Below are 22,611 nucleotides of genomic sequence, written 5' to 3' on the forward strand. Positions count from 1 at the left end.
GCCGGCAGCTCTATCTGGTAATGGGAAATCCTGAACAAAGCCGTGGATCCACATTATAAACCGCATCAGTGCCAAAATCTGATCACTTTGTCCTTGTGTCATTTCTGACTTTCCCTGAGAATTTTTGAGTGATGTTGCACACAGACAGATTCACGGACAAACGTACGCCAATCATCACATAACTCCGCCGCTCCTTAGCGGAGTAAATATTTAAAGGTTTTTTATTTTCCATTCATTTCTTCTACACAATAATTTATTATTAATGTACAGTTAATATCTCCAGAACTTTAATAATGTACAGTTTACCGTTTCTTTAAATTTGAGTCTAAACATATTTTTTCATAAACATTCTCCTTTAACCTCCATCTAACAGCTTCTGATGGAAACACAGACTTCCTGTTCTGGTGGTCAGGGGGCGTGGCCTCTGGTGATGTCACTAGTAGTAGAAGCTGGAGGCGACTCTGAAGACATCGGACGATCCTTCGTATGGAGAGATGACGGTTTGGAAGCCCTTCCAAGCTTTGTAGTGTCCAAAGTGTCGGATCCGGTAGGAGCCGCTGGGCGCCGATGGAGGGATGAACCACTGGATGGTGGCGTTGCTCTGCTGGTTGGAACCCTTCAGCCAATGGAACCTGCAGATAGAGACCACGCTTAGTGACGTAAAGACTGACGCTGACGGTCGACCTCAGCAGCAACACCTCTAGAACCAGTTTAGGTTTCTAGAGGAACATCAGGAACACCTTCTGATGTTCTCACTGAGGTCTGCTGTCCTCGATGTGTTGAGCCTCTTTTAAAGATGAGTAACCACAAAGAAACCTACAAAGACCCACAAAGCAAGCACAAAGACAAAACCACAACAAAGACACACAGAACCACCAGAAAAATACACTAAATCATCACAAAGACACAAAACTAACACAGATACACAAAATAACCAGAGACAAAACCACAACAAAGAGAGACATATACACCACAAAAAGACACAAAACCATCAGACACAGAACCAACAAAGACACACAAAACCAGCACAAAAAGACACAAAACCATCAGACACAGAACCAACAAAGACACACAGAACCACCACAAAAATACACTAAATCATCACAGACACAAAACTAACATAGACACACAAAATAACCACAGAGACAAAACCAGCACAAAAAGACACAAAGACAGATAAACCACCCCGGAAACACAAACCACCATCAGGAACACCTTGTGATCGTGTCTCTCTCAGCTCTGCTGTCCTGACGTCCACCTACCTGGTCTCCCATGATGCATCAGTGTGGACCACCTCCCACGTCTCTGTTCTGTTGTCCAAGATCTCCACAGTTACAAAAGTTTTGTCCCTCTGCAACAAACATGGAGAACGATCAGGTGAGAGAGCGGAAATAAATCCAGGAACACAACCACAACTAAAGGAAGAGACAGAAAGGCCTTACGATGTCTCCGGAGTGTCTCGGGTTTCCTGCCACGAACGTAACCGACACAACATCCCCCTGGAAACACAAGAAGACTTCAGACCTGTTCACATAAAAGGAGCAGAGTGTCGGCAGCGTATGGGTGGATTCTCTGAGTTTAAGGTCTGAATGAAACCTGCAGATGGTTGGACTGACCATCAGTGGACGTAGACGGAACCATCTGCTGCTCAGCTATCTTTAGTCTTCTGGACATTTTAGTTTGTGGAACCAAACTGCTGTAAAAGTCCGTCTAGTCATAGTTTTCAGATAATTTTTGGTGCAGTTTATTATCTCCTGCTGATCTGATCGGCTCATTTTCAGCATTATGATTGACTAAACCTCAGAGTTCTGAATGAGTCCTGAATCGTGACGGACGCCACAGCTGAGTCCTACCTGTCGGTAAACGGGATACACCTGCTGCAGAACCTCTCCAAAGCTGGTGTTGTCTGGTTTCCTATCAATCGACGCTGCAGGCAGCAGGCTAACGAGGTTCTTCGTGAAGAACGGCGGCTCAGGACCGACCGGCAGCTCCGACACTCGGTCCTGGAAACACCAGCAGATTCAGGATGTTTGTTAGTCACTGAAATTAAGCATTTCCATGAGTGTTTGTTCAGATCGGATTGAGAATTCATCTCCTACTGGTGCTGAAATTCTTCATGTTTGGGTATCTGCCTGACCTGTAAATATTACTGATGAGTTTGGATCAGTAGTTCATTTTGAATTTGACACAAAACCAACACAAGACCACCACAAAGAGACACAAAACCACCACAAAACATCACAAAGAAAAAAACCCCACCACAAAACCACCACAAAGAGAGAAAAACCACCACAAAGACAGGCAAATTGAACACAAAGACACACAAAACCAACACAGAGACACAAAACCACCACAAAGAGACAAAAAACACCACAAAACCATCCCAAAACCATCACAGAGAAAAAACCCCCACCACAAAACCACCACAAAGAGAGAAAAACCACCACAAAGACAGGCAAAATGACCAGAAAGACACACAAAACCAACACGAAACCACCACAAAGACAGAAAAACCACCACAAAACCACCACAAAGATACAAAAAAAACCACCACAAAACCACCGCAAAGACAGGCAAAATGACCAAAAAGACACACAAAACCTCCAGAGATAGAAAACCGCCAAAAAAAATACACAAATCAAAAAACACACAAAACAACCACAAAGAGATGTAAAGACTTACAAGGAACATAAAACTCCTAAAAAGGTAACGTTACGGTTTGTCGCTGCAGAAGCTAACATGCAGCATCTTTTAGCTAAAGCTGCTTCACAGATCAACATTTACAGGTTTGTTCTGTAGAATTTACAACAAAAACATTCACTTCCTGTGTACTTTTACAGATTTTCTCTTTGCAGCTAGTTTTCACACGAAGCGTCCATTAAAGGTGCGTCTCACCTGAGCGATGGCTCTGGCCAGGCCCCGGTACTTTTGCAGGTACGCACTGAGCGTGTGCGGGCCGTAGATGGTGGAGGCTCCTTCGTACCTCTGCACCTGGAACACAGGTAACAACAACGTCTGTTTCTGTTCCAGTCCAGCCAGAAAACAACCGTCAGCCCAAACAACACTTCATGTTTGGGTGTTTTATGTTTTTTTTCACCAGTTCTTCTTCTGAACCTGAAATTTACTAAATTACTGGACTTCCGGATTCTTCATTTTCAGTTAGTTTAGTAGCACAGCTGTGAACACTACATCTCCCATGAGCCTCGGCTGTACCTGGTACTCCTCATAGGTGGTGATGTAGTGAGTGTAGACGTTGCTGAGGCCGGCGATCACAACCTCGGTGTCCCTGAATGCACCTTCAGACTCCAGCTCCTGACACACAAGCACAGTAACAACACATGATAACACAATAATAACACAATAATAACACCGTAAATAGACAGAAAAAACACAGTACTGTCACAACAATAACACAATAATAACACAGTAAACAGACAGAAAAAACACAGTACTATCACAACAATATCGCAACAATAACACATCAATAACACAATAATAACACAACAATAACACAATAATAACACAGTAAACAGACAGAAAAAACTACTATCACAACAATATCACAATAATAACACAATAGTAACACAGTAAATAGGCAGAAAAAAACAGTAGTCACAACTATAACACAATAATAACACAATAATAACACAGTAAACAGACAGAAAAAACTACTATCACAACAATATCACAACAATATCACAATAATAACACAATAGTAACACAGTAAATAGGCAGAAAAAACACAGTACTGTCACAACTATAACACAATAATAACACAATAATAACACAACAAATAGGTAGAAAAAACAAAGTACTGTCACAACAATAACACAGTACTATCACAACTATATCACAATAATAACACAGTAATAACACACAGTAAGACACTGCCACATGTTGCAGATGTTCATGTTCTCACCTGTTTCACAGCTTCCCGTAGCCTCCTCCCTGACATGGTTCTGTTAGAACACACAGAAATACATCATATTCATGCATTATTGTTGTTATTATCAGTATTATTATTATTAGTGTTATTAACAGCTTAATTGTTATTGGCTGCATCATTATTAGATGTATCATTATTAGCATTTTCATTATTATCAGTATTAATAATATGATGATTATTATCAGTAGTATTAATATTAGCTCCGTTGTTATTAGTTGTAGCCTCATTAGCATTATTTGCTGTATTGCTATTAGCATAATTATTATTTACAGTATCACCATTATTATTATTAGTGTTATTTTTCTCAGCTGTATTATAATTATTACCTGTGTTAGCATTATTAGCTTTACTACCATTATTAGCTGTGTTAGTATTAGCATTGTTATCAGTATTAGCATCATTACTTGTCTGAGTATTATTAGCTATATTAGCAGCATTTGCTGTATTAGCATTATTGTTTTTTTTAGCATTATTAGCAGGATTATCATTATTAGCTGTATTAGCATCATTAGCATATTATCAGTTTTAGCATCATAAGCTGTATTAGCATTATTAGCATTATTAGCTGCCTTAGTATTAGCATTCTTGTCAGTATTAGCATTACTAGCTGTCTTAGCATCATAAGCTGTATTAGCATGATTAGCATATTATCAGTATTAGCATCATTAGTTGTCTTATTATTATTAGCTATATTAGCCTCATTAGCTGTATTAGCATAATTAGCATATTATCAGTATTAGCATCATAAGTTGTATTAGCATTATTAGCTGCCTTAGTATAAGCATTCTTGTCAGTATTAGCATTATTAGCTGTGTTAGTATCATTAGCTGTATTAGCATCATTAGCATTATTAGCGCTCTGATCTGTGTGGGTTAAACTTGCGTCATCTCTCCAGGAACAGCGACAACGGCTACAGAACCGATGGAGATGATCTGAACGTCGACAATCTGAGGATGCCACGGCAGAGGAGTGTTCATCTGCACACAGACACACAACAACACACCGACACACAAAGACACACAGACACACAACAACACAGACGCACAACAACACACAGACACACAACACACAGACACACAACAACACACAGACACAATAACACACAGACACACAATAACACACAGACACACAACAACACACCGACACACAAAGACACACAGACACACAACACAGAGACACAACAACACAGAGACACAACAACACACAGACGCACAACAACACACAGACACACAACAACACAGACGCACAATAACACACAGACACACAACACACAGACGCACAACAACACACAGACACACAACAACACAGACGCACAATAACACACAGACACACAACACACAGACGCACAACAACACACAGACACAATAACACACAGACACAATAACACACAGACACACAATAACACACAGACACACAACAACACACAGACACACAACAACACACAGACACAATAACACACAGACACACAATAACACACAGACACACAACAACACACAGACACACAATAACACACAGAGACACAACAACACACAGACGCGCAACAACACACAGACGCACAACAACACACAGACACACAACAACACACAGACACACAATAACACACAGAGACACAACAACACACAGACGCGCAACAACACACAGACGCACAACAACACACAGACACACAACAACACAGACGCACAACAACACACAGACACACAACACACAGACACACAACAACACACAGACACAATAACACACAGACACACAACAACACACAGACACACAATAACACACAGACACACAATAACACAGAGACACACAACAACACACAGACAACAACACACAACTGAGGTTACAACAGACAGCAAAGCAACTTCGTGTACAACAGACTGCTCTGAGATCAGCTGGTCTGAGGTCAGCTGGTCTGAGATCAGCTGGTCTGAGGTCAGCTGGTCTGAGATCAGCTGGTCTGAGGTCAGCTGGTCTGAGGTCAGCTGACTCACCTCTCCGGTGTTGAACAGGATTGGTTTAGGGTGATGACATTCCTTCGTCTCATTGGACGGTTTCCCCAGTAGAACTCCTACGATGCCATCCCAGAATGGGTCTCCTTCCACAGCACCTGAACACACAGGAACACGCTAACGATCCCAGAAGGTTTTTAACATCTCAGGCTGAAACGTGACAGAAATCTTTTCAGGTGATCAGAGATCAGCAGGAAGTGATCCTGAAGCAAACTCACCCTGAGTGAAGTTCAGAGCTCCTCCTCCATCTGTGGTTCCTGCAGCAAAACTGTGGCCCAGAGCAGGTTTACATGTTCTCACCTGGAAACACAAACAAACAAACAAACAAACACACAAACAAACACACAAATAAACACATGTATAGAAGCTACCTAAAAATATGAATAAAATGTCTAACGATTATTAACTTTGTTTGCAAAATTTAAAAAAAAGAAAATAAAAGAGGAAAATATAATTACCACAACATCACTAAGTATTGATACAACATTTTCTGAATATTAATGAAATATAAATGTACATGGTCAGATATAAAATATGTGAGAAATCACATCAAAATTCCAATAATATCATTTTCTAAAATGTCAAAGAAAATATATGAATTATACCTGAAAATAATAATAAAGTTAATTATTTAAATGTATAAAATATCTAAATATACATATATTAATGAGACATATGAAAAATATTTATAAAATTGTGTGAAAATAATCTGAAAAAATTCAGAAAAATCACATAAAGCTCCAAGAAATATGAATATAAATTCAAAACTATCAATAATGCAGTAAAAATAATCATGTGTGTGTGTGTGTGTGTGTTTTCTGACCGTGTGTGTGTGTGTGTGGGTGTGTGTTCCGACCGTGTGTGTGTCGTTGATCTGAACACTGACGTCCGTCATGTTGACCCACTGATGAGCTGATTGGACGGAACCTGTGACCTCATCAACTGCAGTCGCATAAAGTTCCTGTAGGGGGCAGAAAGAGACAGACAGGTAGCTATAGACAGGTAGCTACAGACAGACAGACAGACAGGTAGCTACAGACAGACAGACAGACAGGTAGCTACAGACAGACAGACAGACAGGTAGCTACAGACAGACAGGTAGCTACAGACAGACAGACAGACAGACAGGTAGCTACAGACAGACAGGTAGCTACAGACAGACAGACAGACAGACAGGTAGCTACAGACAGACAGGTAGCTACAGACAGACAGACAGACAGACAGGTAGCTACAGACAGACAGACAGGTAGCTACAGACAGACAGACAGGTAGCTACAGACAGACAGACAGACAGACAGACAGACAGACAGACAGGTAGCTACAGACAGACAGACAGACAGGTAGCTACAGACAGACGGGTACCTTTGCCTTCCTGTAGATATTTTCTCCAATGATTCTTGTGCTTTCAAACATGTCGTCTCCTGGACCGAACGCTGCACACATGTTAGTCTGACACACACACACACACACACACACACACACACACACACACACACACACACACACACACACTTTAGTGTCCTTTCATAGCAGATTGTATGTGTATATAAACACACATGTACTGGTCCTCAGCATTTCACCGTTACATGGAACTACTGTAGTTGATGAGTGCAGCGGATGAATACGTGGTCACACGGTGCTGTAAGACGGCTTTGTTTACATATTCAGGGGCGCCGAAAAGGAGGGGGGAGGGGGGGGGGGGAGGGAGGATTCTAGGGGCCCATCATTAACAGGGGCCCAGAAAGGCTCCTGATAAAATTATAATACTGACAAAATGAATATGGCACTATCTTGTTAATTTATAATCACAAATAAATATTATTTACAATGCGCTGGTAACACTAAGTTTATTTGTTTTGGAAACATTTCTCAAGGGCCCCCCTCCCTTTTTACGTAAAATGGTTCAGTCCTGCTGAATCAACTGAACTGCTGTGTGCCGCGGTGCTTCAGTCAGACTGAGTAGGGTGATGACAGGCATAGATATTTACAAACACTAGATGTCTCCAGACGGAGTCGGCGGCGTCGTCACTTGGCGGCCATCTTAGGACAGGGGACTGCTCTGGCGCACTGTACTGTAGTCAATGGTAAGGTGGATGATTTCCTCACTTTAACACTCAGAACTCGTTCAGTTCTTGATTGATTTACAAACGGTTTAGTTTATTACAAACCTTATTAACGTGGCTATGATTCAGGCTAAATGTTGAAATCGCAGCTTTTCGTTTTGAAAAATGCGGCATAGTTGTGTCTTTTCTGCCTGACTAAAGGCTGAGAACACAATCTGATTTTCAATTATTAGGTTTTCCTGAGACCAACGTTTTTTGAGAACCTAATCTTTAGGCGAAATTACATTCTTTGTGGTTGTGGTTGTATTTATTTGCTTGTTAAGAGACTTTGATTGAGACCTTAGACTTATTGTTTGTATACATCTATGCCTGGATTAGTTAGCCTGCAGCCGAAATGCATTGTGGGTAATGTAGGCACCGGGTTCATGAAAAGAAAAGACAACATCTCTGTTTGTTGTGCATTGATTTTGGTTGAGCTTTGTTTTTATCTGTGCATTAGAAAACTGATAGTAATAAAGAAGTGCAATGCTAAATAATAAAATTACATTTACATCCGTTTATGCTGAAAAAAGATGATATCTGTGTTCATTTTTTATTTTTTTGCAGTGGCAGCCTGAAGTTTAGAGAAGTGGAAGGTCCTCTGCAGTCCTCAAACCAGCAGGATAAAACTGTGAAGATTACAATATAAGTACAAACCATAAATTAAGAATAGTACGACACTAAATAACCTTTGACTAAAAAGACAGCTAGCAGACAATTTTCATGCCCGAGATTTAGAAATGAATAAATTCAAAAGCTTAACATGATACTGTGCAGCTGGAAAATGATTTATTGAAAAGAGTGGGAACCCTGTTATTATTTTTCTTTATTTATTATTTATTTTTTTGTTTAAATGTCATTATTTTTTCATTTTAGCATTACTTTTTTGTTATTTGTTCATCATCATTTATTTATTTTGTCTATTTGAATATTGTAAATATTAAAGATTGACAGTATAATATCTCTGTGTGTATAGCTATTTCTTTATTACCTATCTACTTAATATAATTTTTATATGAATTCAATGGTTTTAATTATTCTTATGTAAGCAGTAAAACAAGTACATCTCTGACGTTTATAACAAACCAAGCTGTTGTAAAATCGGTTGAAAATTGAGCAATCAACAGTGATTTTAAAATCCATGCTCCATTGACTTTAATGTTATGAGTGATCGAGCAGCCCTGTCCCAAGATGGCCGCCATGTGGCGACGTCGCTCCCCATAGGCTGACAGCGCTCATGAGACATCTCGTGTTTGTATATATCTATGATGACAGTATGCCTCAGAAGTCAGGTAGTCAGAAACGAAAAGAAATAAAGATAAGGCAGGAGAGAGAGGCCAAGGGCCGGCAATATGTTACCCAGTTTTTCAAAAAACAAGGTGGGTTTGGTTCATGTGGTGGAAAGTTCTGGAACATTAGCCTGTTGTTGTTTCTACTCGATCTTAACTTTGATTTTTAAGCTAGCTCACTTTTCTCCCCATATTAGCTCATATTTTTGAAGAACACTCTGGAATTTTATATTTCACTGTTCACATTTAGCAAGCTGCCCATATTTAATCAGCCCCCCCGTGTCAAAATGATGCATGTTTGAACAGACACGTCAAGTGCAGCAGCAGCAGCAGCATCTATGAGGCCTGTGAGCCCCCCACCCCTGAACAAGCCCCAGTACCCACAACTGAGGAAGGAGGTGAGCAACTGCAGCCGCCAGAAGAAAAGGTGAAGATTCCATGATGAGACCTCTGAAGAGGAGAGATCTCAGGAGAGTGCAGAAACTGTGTTTCGGAACACTGTGTTTTTACTGCTATGGACAGGATCATAAGTGACTTGGGAACTAGGTTCCAGACCACAGCAAATATTGTGAATGAATTTTCTGCTGTTCTGAAAGTTGGGCAGATTAGTGAGGACAAAATCTCTTCTCTGTGCCAACCATTGATCACAAAGTATTCTGGTGATCTTACACCTGATTTTAAAATGAAGTAAGACACCTTAACAGTGCATACGCTTCCAGTTTCCTCCCTAACTTGTCCCCTCTTGAACTCCTGAATGCTATTTGTAAGCTGCAGCTCAAAGCATCTTTGGAGAAGTGTGTATTGCTTTGCGTATATTTTGCACACTGCCAGTTAGTGTTGCAGGTGGTGAGAGAGCTTTCAGCGAGCTAAAAATGATAAAAAAAACTACTTTAGGTCCAAAATGTCACAGGAAAGGCTCTGCAGTCTTGCCATGCTGTTCACTGAAAGTCAGTTGGCTAGAAAGCGAGACTTCAAAGACCTGATCAATGATTTTGCTACTGAGAAGGCTCGGCGTTGGGCTCTTGGTTAGAAAGGTTGAGCAAGGCCCAGTTGTAAATATGTGTGCAAGAGGAAGCTCGGCTGAGCAAGGTTGTATCTGGCCTGTTGTGTTTTTTCTTTATGAATGGACCTCCTTTGTTTACTTAGTTTAACATCTCCAGCTGATTTTATTATTGTGCTTGTTGTAAGATTCTATAGATGGTGATGAGAAATCATAAAAGGCAGTTGGCTTTTTGTATTTTATTTATTTATTTTATTTTTGATTTTATCTGTTTCTTCACAGATTATAATTACAATTTATTTAATGGAAGAGGTTATTTTATGTTCAAGTTTTGTATTATTCAGGTATGTAATTTAATTTGGGGAAATTTTATGCTGAAGAATGAGAATCAATCATGCAGTAAATAAATGAAACATTGTATTCAGAGTATTCAGAGTGTTCAGTGCTTCCCCTGCCAAGTAATTGTCACATTGTCCTTTTCACAAATATGGGAAATAATAGTAAAAAATATCATTAAAATGCACAGTTTTATGTAAACAGCACAAAATATTTTCGCCGGCCTTATGTCCGGCGCTACAGGGGCCCAGTAAGATTTCTTTTCATGGGGTCCAAACTCCCTGGTGGCTCCCCTGTACATATTTGCTGGTATTTTCCTACTGAGTTGTGTTTCAGTGTGACCTAATGACTGGTTGTGCTACTGCAGTTGTACTAACATGTAAACTGATGATATTGTGATGAGCGTCATGGTTTGGAGCTCTGACTTACATCCATCTGTAGGAACTCCAGGACCTCCTGTATGCACAGCTCTTTAATCTAAACAATCTGTAATTATTATTATATTTTCCTGTTCATCATGGTGCAGCATAGAGGACTGACTGAGGACAGAGTTTGGACCAAAGCCTTCATGATGCTGGACGTTCTGAGACATGAAGGTTCTCTGTGAGGTCAGCAGGACTCAGACTGGATTACAGAGACTGGTTCTTAGAAAATGAACCAAGGAAAAGGATGAAAACTAAAACTACCTGAAGCAGATGTCCTCAAGATTTGAAGTCCTAGAGACAGAAGGAAGACCACTGCTGATCTCCAGACAGAGATTAATGCTTCTAGATCAGGATCTGAGAAGGTCTCCAGAATAAAGGAACAAGGCTTAAAGAGAAGAAGAGCTGCTGAGAAGATGTTACCGAGGCCTGCGAACATCCAGAAACACCTCAGATCTGTCACAAACACTGGACTGCAGATGACTGGAAGAAGGTCCTCTGGACGGACGTCAGCATCGTCATGTTCATGTCCTCAGAAGAGCTGGAGAACGTTCTGATGCTAGATGGACTCACAGTGAAACACGGTGGAGGTTTCATTAAGATATGGGGTTCCATTTGTGGAAGTTGATGGTATCAAGAACTAGAAGGTCTACCTCAACATCTTGGTGCATCATGGAACTCCTTCTGGACTGAACCTGATGGTGGTAGGTCCATCAGCGAAGACGACAACGACCCCAAGCTGACTGAAAAGCTGAACAGAGACGACTGGACCAAGAGAAAGGAACCTGGAGAACTGGAACTGATGGAGTGAAGTTAAAGTCCAGACTGGAACCCTACTGAACAGGTCTGGGATTGATTGAATTCAAAACTAGAGCACAGAAAGGTTTCATCCAAAGCGAGTCTCTGGAGCATCTAGGAACCATCTGGAACCAAGTAACAGAAGAGACAAGCAAGAACACAGCTTCTATCAGACCACAGGAGGTCCTAAAAATATTAATATTTATGGTTAATATCTGTGAATAACGACTGTTTAGTTGTTCCAGTAACTGTCTCGTAATTTCTCGATTTTATGACAGCTGGTCTAACTATCTACAGTCTATCTATCTATGTATCTATCTATCTGTCTTGTGTGTGTGTGTGTGTGTCTGTGAGTGTGTCTGTGCGTGCGTGCGTGCGTGTGTGTGCGCGTGTGTGTGTGTGTGTGTGTGTGCGCGCGTGTGTGTCTGTGTGTGTGTCTGGGTGCGTGCGTGCGTGTGTGCGTGCGTGTGTGTGTGAGTGTGTGAGTGTGTGTGTGTACTTGTTTCTGCTATACCGGTGGGGACTTTGACCTGACTATTTGCTATAAAGGTGGGGACTTGTCTTACGGTGGGGACCTAAAATGAGGTCCCCACGGGTGGCAACACCGTTTTCTTGGCCATTTTGTTGTTAATAAAAAATGTAAAAGTGCAAAAACGTTTGTTTAGGGTTAGGTTGATTTGGTGATGGTTAAGGTTAGGGTAAGGGTTAGGAGTTAGATATGAATGGGAGTCAATGGTAAGTCCCCACCGGTATAGAAAAACAAACATGTGTGTGTGTGTGTGTATTACCCCTCCTACAGGACAGGAACTGTTCAGGTAGTCACATGGGAGTCCAGTGTTCATACAAACTGGTCCTCTGGTGTTTGGACTGACGTCACCGAGGTTACTGGAGGAGAAACCAGCCACGAAACCTCCCTGAGACACACACACACACACACACACACACACACACACACACACACACACATACAAACAGTAACACACACACACACACACACACGCACATACATACACACACACAGTAACACACATACAGTCATATAACCATAAACAGATTACAGCTGATTTTCCTGCAGCTGCTTCATAAACTAATAAAGTGTATGAACATATAGATGAGCTGTGACCTCTGAGATACATAAATATAATATATACTGTATATAGAAATACATGAGCTGTCTGTTCTGTAAATCAAACTGTTAGATTACTGTAGATCAGGAAACATTTTCTCTCTTCAGGTTAATTTAGACACAGTGGATGAACAAACCTGGAAACAACCTCACACACTTTATTAGTTCCTGTCCTCTTTAGGAGTCACCTGTCCAGGAACATCTCACCTGTCCAGGTAGTTCTCCAGGGTTCTTGTCCTGCTCCAGCAGGTAGGAGGCATAGCCCATGTTGTCACTGCTCACCAGGCGGTTGGTGAGGTTCATACTGACGGCATGGACAGCAAACCAGCTGTAGATGTTAGAGGAGGAGGAGGAGGAGGAGAATGAGAAGGAGGAGGAGGAGAAGGAGGAGGTGAAAGGTCTTCCAGAAACGACCAAAGAAGTCTAGCTGGTTTCTTCTGCAGCTCCTATAAATACTCCAGGACTGTTTCTACCTGAGCATCCCGATGCCGTCTCCATCCAGATCAGTGAACTTCAGCACCAACACCTGATTATCTGTGTTGTCCTTGTACCTGAACAGATCAATACCTGATCAATAACAGAACTGATCAATAACAGAACCGATCAATAACAGAACAGATCAGTAACAGAACAGATCAGCACCCTGTCTCCAGCAGTGTTTATGGGTCTAGCAGGTGAAGGGGGACCATGCCAGACCTCCAGGTCTACCTGTCTGACAGTCGCAGCTCACCTGAGCCTCTCGTCCTCGGGGTTGTTCAGGTAGGAGTGAGGACTCCTGTTGATGCTGTTGTGGTCCAGTTCTCCTTGGTTCCTGTAGATCCGGCCGGGCCTCATGTTCTGGTGGGCTCTGTCTATACTCTGGAAACCAGCTGAGAGTTACTGACACAGGAAGCAGCCGGAGGTGTTTATAACCTGAAGAGCTCAACTATATGATGATCTCCAGGAACTTCATTAAGAAAACTGGGAATATTTCCAGAGCTTCAGGTCCTTAGAGAACGTCCTCTGGAGAAAGTTCTAGAGTAGACCTACTTTACTCTAGAACGTTCTCCAGCTCTACTCTAGAACTTTCTCCAGCTGTCGGTAGCTCTATTCTAGAACTTTCTCCAGTTGTCGGTAGGTCTACTCTAGAACTTACTCCATTATTCAGTAGCTCTAGTCTAGAACTTTCTCCAGCTGTCGGAAGATCTACTCCAGAATTTTCTCCAGCTGTCGGTAGATCTACTCTAGAACTTTCTCCAACTGTCAGTAGCTCTACTCTAGAACTTTCTCCAGTTGTCAGTAGGTCTACTCTAGAACTTTCTCCAGGGGATGTTCTCCTTTCCTGCTTCCAGTCTTGAAGTTCAGTCTCACTTAGAACATTCCAGGTCCTTGAAGTCCACAGAGGTGGGTCCAGATTTATCACTTTTTAATGGACAGTTGTCGGTAGGTTTACTCTGGAACTTTCTAGAGGGGACGTTCAAGAGTATACCTACCTCTTGATGAAAGTTCGAGAATACACCTACCGACAACTGTAAAGATCACTGATCTATGGATCTATGAACTTCAAAGGAGAACGTCTCCTGGAGAAAGTTCTACAGTAGGTCTACTGTAGAACTTTCTCCAGGAGTCGTTCTCCTCTGTGGACTTCAAGGACCTGGAACTCTGGAAATATTCCCAGTCTGAAGGTAGAACTCTGATCATTGATGAAGTTACTGTACAGGACATTTTCTTCTAGAATCAGGGAGATGCTTCATGAGACTGCAGGTTAAATGTGATCTTAAACAGGAAACACATTCTGTGACACACACTCTAACACGCTAACTACACACTAACACACACCTTGACGATGCCGTCCACCAGCGGCTGGATGGAGGTCTTGATGAATCCTCCGCTGCTGATCATGAACAGGGTGTACTGGAAGTATCCTCCAGGTCCACAGTGGGTGTGGGTTCCACTGAGAACCACATTGTCCTGGCGGTACACATCCCCGTACTTCTGCTGTAGCACCTGCAGAACCTGAACACACACGCGTTAGGACCAAAAGTGTGCTGTTAGCATGTAGTTAGCATGTTGTTAGGGTGTAGTTAGCATGTTCTTAGTGTGTAGTTAGTGTGTTGTGAGTATGTTGTGGGTGTGTTGTTACCATGTAGTTAGCATGTTGTTAGGGTGTAGTTAGCATGTTCTTAGTGTGTAGTTAGTGTGTTGTTAGCATGTTGTTGGTGTGCTGTTACCATGTAGTTAGCATGTAGTTAGGGTGTAGTTAGCATGTTCTTAATGTGCAGTTAGTGTGCTGTTAGCATGTTGTTGGTGTGTTGTTACCATGTAGTTAGCATGTTGTTAGGGTGTAGTTAGCATGTTCTTAGTGTGTAGTTAGTGTGTTGTTAGCATGTTGTTGGTGTGCTGTTACCATGTAGTTAGCATGTAGTTAGGGTGTAGTTAGCATGTTCTTAATGTGCAGTTAGTGTGCTGTTAGCATGTTGTTGGTGTGTTGTTAGCATGTAGTTAGCTTGTTGTCAACAAGCTAACTACATGCTAACAACACACCTACAAGTTGTTGGTTTAGTTAGCTTGTTGTTGGTGTGTTGTTTGCATGTAGTTAGCATGTAGTTAGCGTGTACCTCCAGTCTGACCCTCTGGGAGATCATTCCTACGTCTGCAGTAACAAACACGACTCTCCTGCTGCCGTCGTCGATGATGAAGGCTCTGCTGTAGAGCCGAGTGTGGATCCCTGCAGCCGTCTGCTGCGTGCTGGCGTAACCCATCTACATACAAACACATGATCACATGGAGGAACATACATGGAATCTAGAAGATTAATAAATATATGAAAAATATTTAGAAGACATTTTCAATTACAAAACTGTATTTAAACATTGATAATGTACTTTCAAAAACAGAATTTCCAAAAGTGTTGATACAGTTTTTCCAAATTGTCAGAAAAATATCAAAAATGATGACAAATTCATTAGTTAATATATATTTTTAAATACCAGAACATAAATTGCAAAAAAGTTGAAAATGTACACATAAAATTCTACAATTCTGCAATTCTACAGTTTCATTTATCAGACGCTTTTGTCCAAAGCGACGTACAACACAAGCAAGAATTCAGACATCAGGAAAAACCTGTAGTAAGTGCAAAAGTGCTTCAAGTGTGATTGGTCAAAGGTGTTGCCATCAAGTTGCAGAAGAAATTGCCAACCCCCCCCCTTTTTTTAAAAACTTTGTCAGTGCTAAATAAGTGCTGGGTTTTGGACCACCTGACTTATTCTACCCCTAAGGTGGAGTCAGATTAAGTGCCTAGGTGTTCTCTGAACACTTGAGTCTTCAATTGTCTCTTAAAAGTAGAAAGGGACTCAGCAGAACGCACAGAGTTTGGTAGATTGTTCCACCATTTGGGAACAACAGAGAAGAGTCTGGCTAGAGATATGGAGCCGTGCTGGGCTGGAAGCACCAGGCGTCTCTCACATGCAGAGCGAAGTGGGCGTGAAGGGGAGTAGACCTGGATCAGGGAATCCAGGTGGGCTGGGGCCGTTCTTGTAAATGTTTTGTAAGCCAGGAGGAGAGTTTTGAATTTGATTCTGGCTGCAACTGGAAGCCAGTGAAGGGAGATGAACAGGGGAGTGACATGACCAAATATTAAAAAATATCCCAGAGGTATTAATATGTTGGCTAAGTGATACTGAAGAAATCTGAGAACTTTCTTCCTCTGTGGTTTCTCAGTGAACTGGTGGTTTGTTCAGAAAAACATCTTCAAATTTTATTGTAAAAGAATCTAAAATCTGACTTCATTAAGATGAACGTGGATCACAGCTGTGTGCTGTTAGCATGTATTTGTGGTTAGCATGTTTGTGTTTGTAGCACGTTTTTGCTGTTAGCATGTACCTATGTGCTGTTAGCATGTTTGTATAATGTAACAGTAAACTTTCCCCACTGTAGGATCAATAAAGTTTATCCTTATCCTTGGGTTTTTTTCTGTTAGCATGCATGTGTGGTTAGCATGTTTGCGTTTGTAGCATGTTTTTGCTGTTAGCATGTATGTGTGGTTAGCATGTTTGCGTTTGTAGCATGTTTTACTGTTAGCATGTATGTGTGGTTAGCAAGTTTTTGCTGTTAGCATGTATGTTTTGCTAGCATTTTTTGTGCTGTTTGCATGTGCATGCTTTAGCATGTGTGTTATTAGCATGTGTGTGCTGTTACTATGTGTGTATTGTTAAAATGTGTTGTTAGCATGTGTGCTAACTGCTGCTCCAAACAGTCATTCAGACTGCCGTCTGGTCAATAGTTTGTCAGATTTCAGTCATAAAGACTGTGTTTGATTTATGCACATAAAATTCTTGTTGGGTCATCAGGAGGACTAACTAACCCTAACCCTACCCTAACTAATCCTAGCCAAGCTTAGCTAGCCCTACCTAGCCCTAGCTAGCCTTAACTAGCCCTTACTAACCCTAACTAGCCTTAACTAGCCCTTGCTAACCCTAACTAGCCTTAACTAGCCCTAGCTGGCCTGAACTGACCCTAACTAGCTGTAGCTAACCCTAACTAGCCCTAACTAACCCTAGCTAGCCCTAAGTCGCCCTAAGTAGCCCAGTGTAACCTTGCATTGGTAATAAAGCGTTCTGACCAGCGGGACGTCAGCTGCAGGTCCGGTACAGTCAGCTCGGCCCACTCCGACCAGGTAGGGCTGGTTCTGAGGAGGAGGAGAAGGAGGAGGAGAAGGAGGAGGAGAAGGAGGAGGAGAAGCCGTCGGTTCTGGATCTGAAGGTTTGGAGGAAAAAAGCTGCTGAAGGTTTTCACTTAATAATCAGACATTTAAGAACCAGATTTCACTCATTAATGATTCATTCAGAACTAACTGATGTTCTGGATAGACATTCTCTATCAATGATCTTTGTTCTGTTCCTGAGTGTTCAAATATTTATTGTAAATAAAGCTAAAGATCTAAAAAATAATGTTGGGCTGAACTAAATAACAACGGTTTGCATCAATCTGAGTTCAGACAACTTCTAACTAAATGCTCAACCAACAAACTTCATGAAGGTAAAGTCATGTTTTGTATTTAATGAAGACGTGGAAACAGGTTCTTTAATTATTAAGAACAAACTGATTTAACTTCAGTCTGGGTACTTTACAGGAAACATTACAACATTCGTCAGGAACTACTTTCTGCGGCGTATTGATTCACCTGTGTGTGTCGTGGTAAACATCAGTACGAGCAGCGTCACACAGACGGCCGTCATGGCGACGAAGAGGATGGAGAGAATCACCACCAGAGATGAAGACCTCCTGCCCATGGTGTCTGAGAGGAGCAGAGTCAGAGCTCAAGGTTCCTCAACCAGTAGAACGTTCCCACATCAAAGTTCTAATGACGCTCTACAGGTAACGCTCAAAGAACGTTTTAAGGACATTCAGAGTTTCAGATGAAGTGAATAAAGACAAAGAACCAGAGAATGTTTGGAGTCCAGATGTTTGGTGAGAACCTGACCAGGACCTCCACAGTGGATCATAGTCTGACAGTGAAGCTCAGACATCCAGAACCAACAGAAAAAAGACACAAAACAACCAGAGAAAGAAGCAAAGCAAACCTGAAGAGACAGGTTCCGGTTCACAGAAAGAAGCACACGTCTATAAAACATGTAAAACAACCACAAAAAGTCCCAAACCAAACACCAGGAGGCGCTGTAGAGGACAGTTCATAGCATCAGCCTCTCTACCTCCACAGAATACAGAGAACATCACACCAGAGCTTCTCCACTAGAACCAAGAACAGCTGCAAGTTTCTGTTTATTGTGATTAACATAGAATTGATCCCACATACTTTTGTCACTAAGTCTTCCCTGCTACATGCAAACGTCCAAAAGTATGTGGACGATTCAGGATTATATTTCCATATAATACAGAGATGGGTGTCCACATACTTTTGGTTATGTATTGTATGAGTAGAAACAGAAATGTGCTGATTTCTTTGCAGAAACCACCCAGTCAAAAGTATGTGGACAGCTGAATATAAGCATCTACTATGATTAATATAGAAGTGATCGCAAAGTGTCCGCATACTTTAGTGTCTTTGTCTTATTTAAACCATTTCATTAAATACATCCTACAACGCTTTACACACAGAAAAGTACTGATTTCTCTACAACTAATACCCAACTCAGCCAAACGTATGTGGACAGCGGACTGTTGCAGCTGATGTGATTAACATGCTGTTTGCCCACATGGTGTCCGAATACTTTTGGCCGTGTACTGTACTGAGCTGATACTTCACAGGTGTGTTGTCACTTCTGTTATTTACTGCAACACAACACATAAGACACACAAAGTGAGCTACATGCAGACGGTTTACTCACCTGCAGAATGTGGAGCCTCGGCAGAGAAAGTGTTGGTGGGTCTGATCTCAGGTGTTTTACCGCTCAGGTAGAACAGTCCCGCTGATATCTGGCTGATAGAAGCTTCAAAGGTCAGCAGCTCAGCGTCACACTGATCCTCATCACCGATTCCAGATAAAACACTGTAATAAAGACCCAATAAACACATCCAGCTCTTATCAGACGCCTTTGTTTGTCCAGTCGTGACCTTGGAGACTAAATCTGCTAAAAGTCGTCAATGAAGCAGATTTAAGTTGTTTTTTTTAAAAATCACAGCTTCTGAAGGCTTCATGTGATCTTTACGGTGGCCGACAGGGGCAAACACGCTGCAAACCGCAAAAGCGCTGCAAACACAGAAATGATCCAAAACCAAAAACTCACAAACGCATAAAACACATGCAAGAAAAAAAAATGCTGCAAGAGAAACATGCTGCAATCACAGAAACGATGCAGAAGCAAAGACTTACAAAATCACAAAACAGATGCAAATGAAAATGCTGCAAATATATAAAAACACACACAAACCCCCAGAACAACCTCAAGAGAAAAACGCTGCAAATTCAATCCACAACGGAAGTGCACCAGACACGAAGAAGGAGAAGAAAGTGAAAGTGTCTGATATTTTTTAGTGTGAAAAGGTATTTTTTCATTTAGTTTCAGCATCATGTTTTACTTGGCTGGCATCTTTTATACAATATTATTTTTATACAATATTATGGAAGAGCAGCGCACAAACGTTGTGGATTGAATTTGCAGCGTTTTTCTCTTGCGGTTGTTCTGGGGGTTTGTGTGTGTTTTTATATGTTTGCAGCATTTTTTGTTTGCATCTGTTTTGTGATTTTGTAAGTCTTTGCTTCTGCGTCGTTTCTGTGATTGCAGCATGTTTCTCTTGCAGCATGTTTTTTTCTTGCATGTGTTTCATGCGTTTGTGAGTTTTTGGTTTTGGATCATTTCTGTGTTTGCAGCGCTTTTGCGGTTTGCAGCGCGTTTGCCCCTGTCGGCCACCGTAGATCTTCATCCTGAAACATGACAGAATAAACACGTTAAACAGAAGATAAACGACCTGTTACTGTCCTTCAGCCTCACCTGGTCCACGTCTGCCTCACTGAACCTGGTTCTGCCACAGACGTTGTTGTTGTTGGGTTTCTGCATAATATTAACAGTATTATATAAAAAAAAACAATAATTAGATTTTATTAGTAGCTACATTTCTCTCTCATACTAATAATTACATCTGCCTCCATGAACCTGGTTCTGCCAAAGGTGTTTTTGTTGGGTTTCTCCCTAATATTAATAACAATTATTATATCATAATAATATAATGCTTCACATAGAAACATGTTAAAAAATAGAGAAAAATACGACAAAAACACCTTTGGCAGAACCAGGTTCAGGGAGGCAGATATCATTATTATTAGAGACAAACAACTATGAATAATGTAAAACAGTTATCGTATTGTGTAATTGTTATTACATGCTGCTCTGTGAAGCGCTCTGACGAGACTTTTGTTGTGAACTGATGATAAACAAATAAAAATTAAACTGATATTTATTCTTTTAAAGTCTTCATTTCTGCAGCAAAGATTCATTTTTTCATGTCATCTGGTTCTGATTCTGCTTTAGAACTTGTTTAAATCCAGACTGTTGTTGTTTGACAAATAAATGTAAAATAATCAGAGGTAGAAGTCTTTAAATCCATCTGAAGACCGTGATTCTGGTCCAGACAGGAAGTGTTTTATCTCCACGGTTAATCATTAGCATCTCTGAGTTCTTTTACTCCTATCTGTATTAAAGCTCATTTAAACTGTTCATGAGGTTTGATTTTCCAGCCAACAGACCGTCCATGTTTAAACGTCACTAAAAACATTCAGATACTGATCAGTTTTAACGAGGCCTCAGTATCATCAGATTATAATCAGCTGAGTGAAGCTTTACGGTCAAAACGGGCGCAGACCAGAGATAACGATGTCAGGATTAAAGTTCCATCCATTCTCTATACAGCACTTTATCCTCACTAGGGTAGGATTAAAGTTTATGCATTAATTTAAAATGTTCCACAAAATAAACTGTAAAAGAAGCAGAAAACATCTTTAAGAAAACGGAGGAATTCTGGTGAAAATTAACAGAAAATGTCACTTTCAAACTGTAAAATTGAATAATTTTAATGACAGACTGTAAAAAGATATTACTGTTAGTAAAACACACTTTCAATGAAGACATTAACAGACCATGTCATTATATTTTCATTTTTTAATAGATATCCTCTGTAATTTAACAGAAACAAATGTAAAAATCACAGTAAATTGTTCAGTTATAACTATAAAAACAGGTCATTTTTTACAGTGTAGTCATCCTGTTTTTGCCAGTGAGTGTGAAGATTTGTAAAGTTTCGTATTTCCTGTCATAAAATAAGATTACAGCAAGTGAAAAAAGGCTCAGAAGCAGGAAATTAAGATGCAGACTGAGGCATACGATTTAATAACAATGCTTTCATGTACAACACCAAAAAGAACTACAAATGATGACCGGAACAGGAAGAACTGCAGAACCTCTATGGACAGGACTGATCTAAGAAACCCCTAAGGGTACGACGGGCTAGCAACAACTATAGCAGGGAGGTTAAGCCCAAAAATAGGCTTCTGACTACAAGTCATGATGTAAAGGTCCCCTTTGGCATGGAAGTACTTTAGGGTCATACAAATAAACTTATCCTAAGACACAAGTGAGATCATTTTTTGTATTGGAAATAAACACATTTTTTCAAAAATGGCCACCAATGTGCTGAAAATCCTCTAGAGCTCATATCTTTGCTTCTGTTATAGATATAATGACAACCTTGGTGTCAAAGCGTACATTTTTGGGGTCAAGGAATCCAATAAAATAGGTTTCAAGTTTAAAATACCAACAGCTTTCCCTTTACCATGACAACTGGGGGTAAAGATGCACATTTTACATAAAAGTGTGTCATCAGAGTGACTTTACGTATCGTTTCCTTCAGAAAGTTTTTTATTTAAGCAGTGCAACTTCTTCTGTGCATTACATTTGTCCTAAGTAGCATGAGATTTCAACTAGTCAGAAGCAGCATATGCTCAGATGCACCAGGGATTGTAACAGCTGTAGCAGCTGTTGAAGGTCCAAAGTGACAGGTTGACACTTTGAGGTTCGTATGCCTTTCTCATTGAATAGAGAATATTTTTAAGGTTTGATGATTAATAACTAGCTAGTTAATAAATACAGGGATG

The 22,611-nt window shown here is 40.8% G+C and overlaps 1 protein-coding gene across 1 annotated transcript; it reads right to left on the reverse strand.

The window, feature by feature from the left end:
* Positions 1 to 174: 174 nt before the first annotated feature.
* On the reverse strand, positions 175 to 18,295 carry asah2 (N-acylsphingosine amidohydrolase 2). Its single transcript, XM_051939013.1, has 20 exons — positions 18,165 to 18,295; positions 17,626 to 17,713; positions 15,620 to 15,763; positions 14,841 to 15,017; positions 13,753 to 13,880; positions 13,496 to 13,573; positions 13,230 to 13,350; positions 12,685 to 12,810; positions 7,312 to 7,398; positions 6,806 to 6,910; positions 6,168 to 6,249; positions 5,932 to 6,047; positions 4,829 to 4,923; positions 3,920 to 3,959; positions 3,214 to 3,312; positions 2,896 to 2,991; positions 1,854 to 2,003; positions 1,443 to 1,499; positions 1,263 to 1,351; positions 175 to 632 (listed from the first exon to the last, which is right to left on the reverse strand). The coding sequence occupies exons 1-20, from the start codon at positions 18,293 to 18,295 to the stop codon at positions 437 to 439; spliced, it is 2,205 nt and encodes a 734-aa protein (XP_051794973.1). The 3' UTR covers positions 175 to 436.
* Positions 18,296 to 22,611: the final 4,316 nt, after the last annotated feature.

The sequence above is a fragment of the Acanthochromis polyacanthus genome, chromosome 19 (assembly GCF_021347895.1).
Source record: "Acanthochromis polyacanthus isolate Apoly-LR-REF ecotype Palm Island chromosome 19, KAUST_Apoly_ChrSc, whole genome shotgun sequence".
NCBI classification, from domain to species: domain Eukaryota; kingdom Metazoa; phylum Chordata; class Actinopteri; family Pomacentridae; genus Acanthochromis; species Acanthochromis polyacanthus.

Excerpts from the sequence above, each read along its gene's own strand:
- asah2 (XM_051939013.1), bottom strand. The coding sequence starts at position 18,295 with ATGGGCAGGAGGTCTTCATCTCTGGTGGTGATTCTCTCCATCCTCTTC. Across the intron at positions 13,574-13,752 it reads CCCGAGGACGAGAGGCTCAG|GTACAAGGACAACACAGATA; the intron begins GTGAGCTGCGAC and ends TGATCTGTTCAG. Across the intron at positions 1,352-1,442 it reads CGAGACACTCCGGAGACATC|AGGGACAAAACTTTTGTAAC; the intron begins GTAAGGCCTTTC and ends TGTTTGTTGCAG.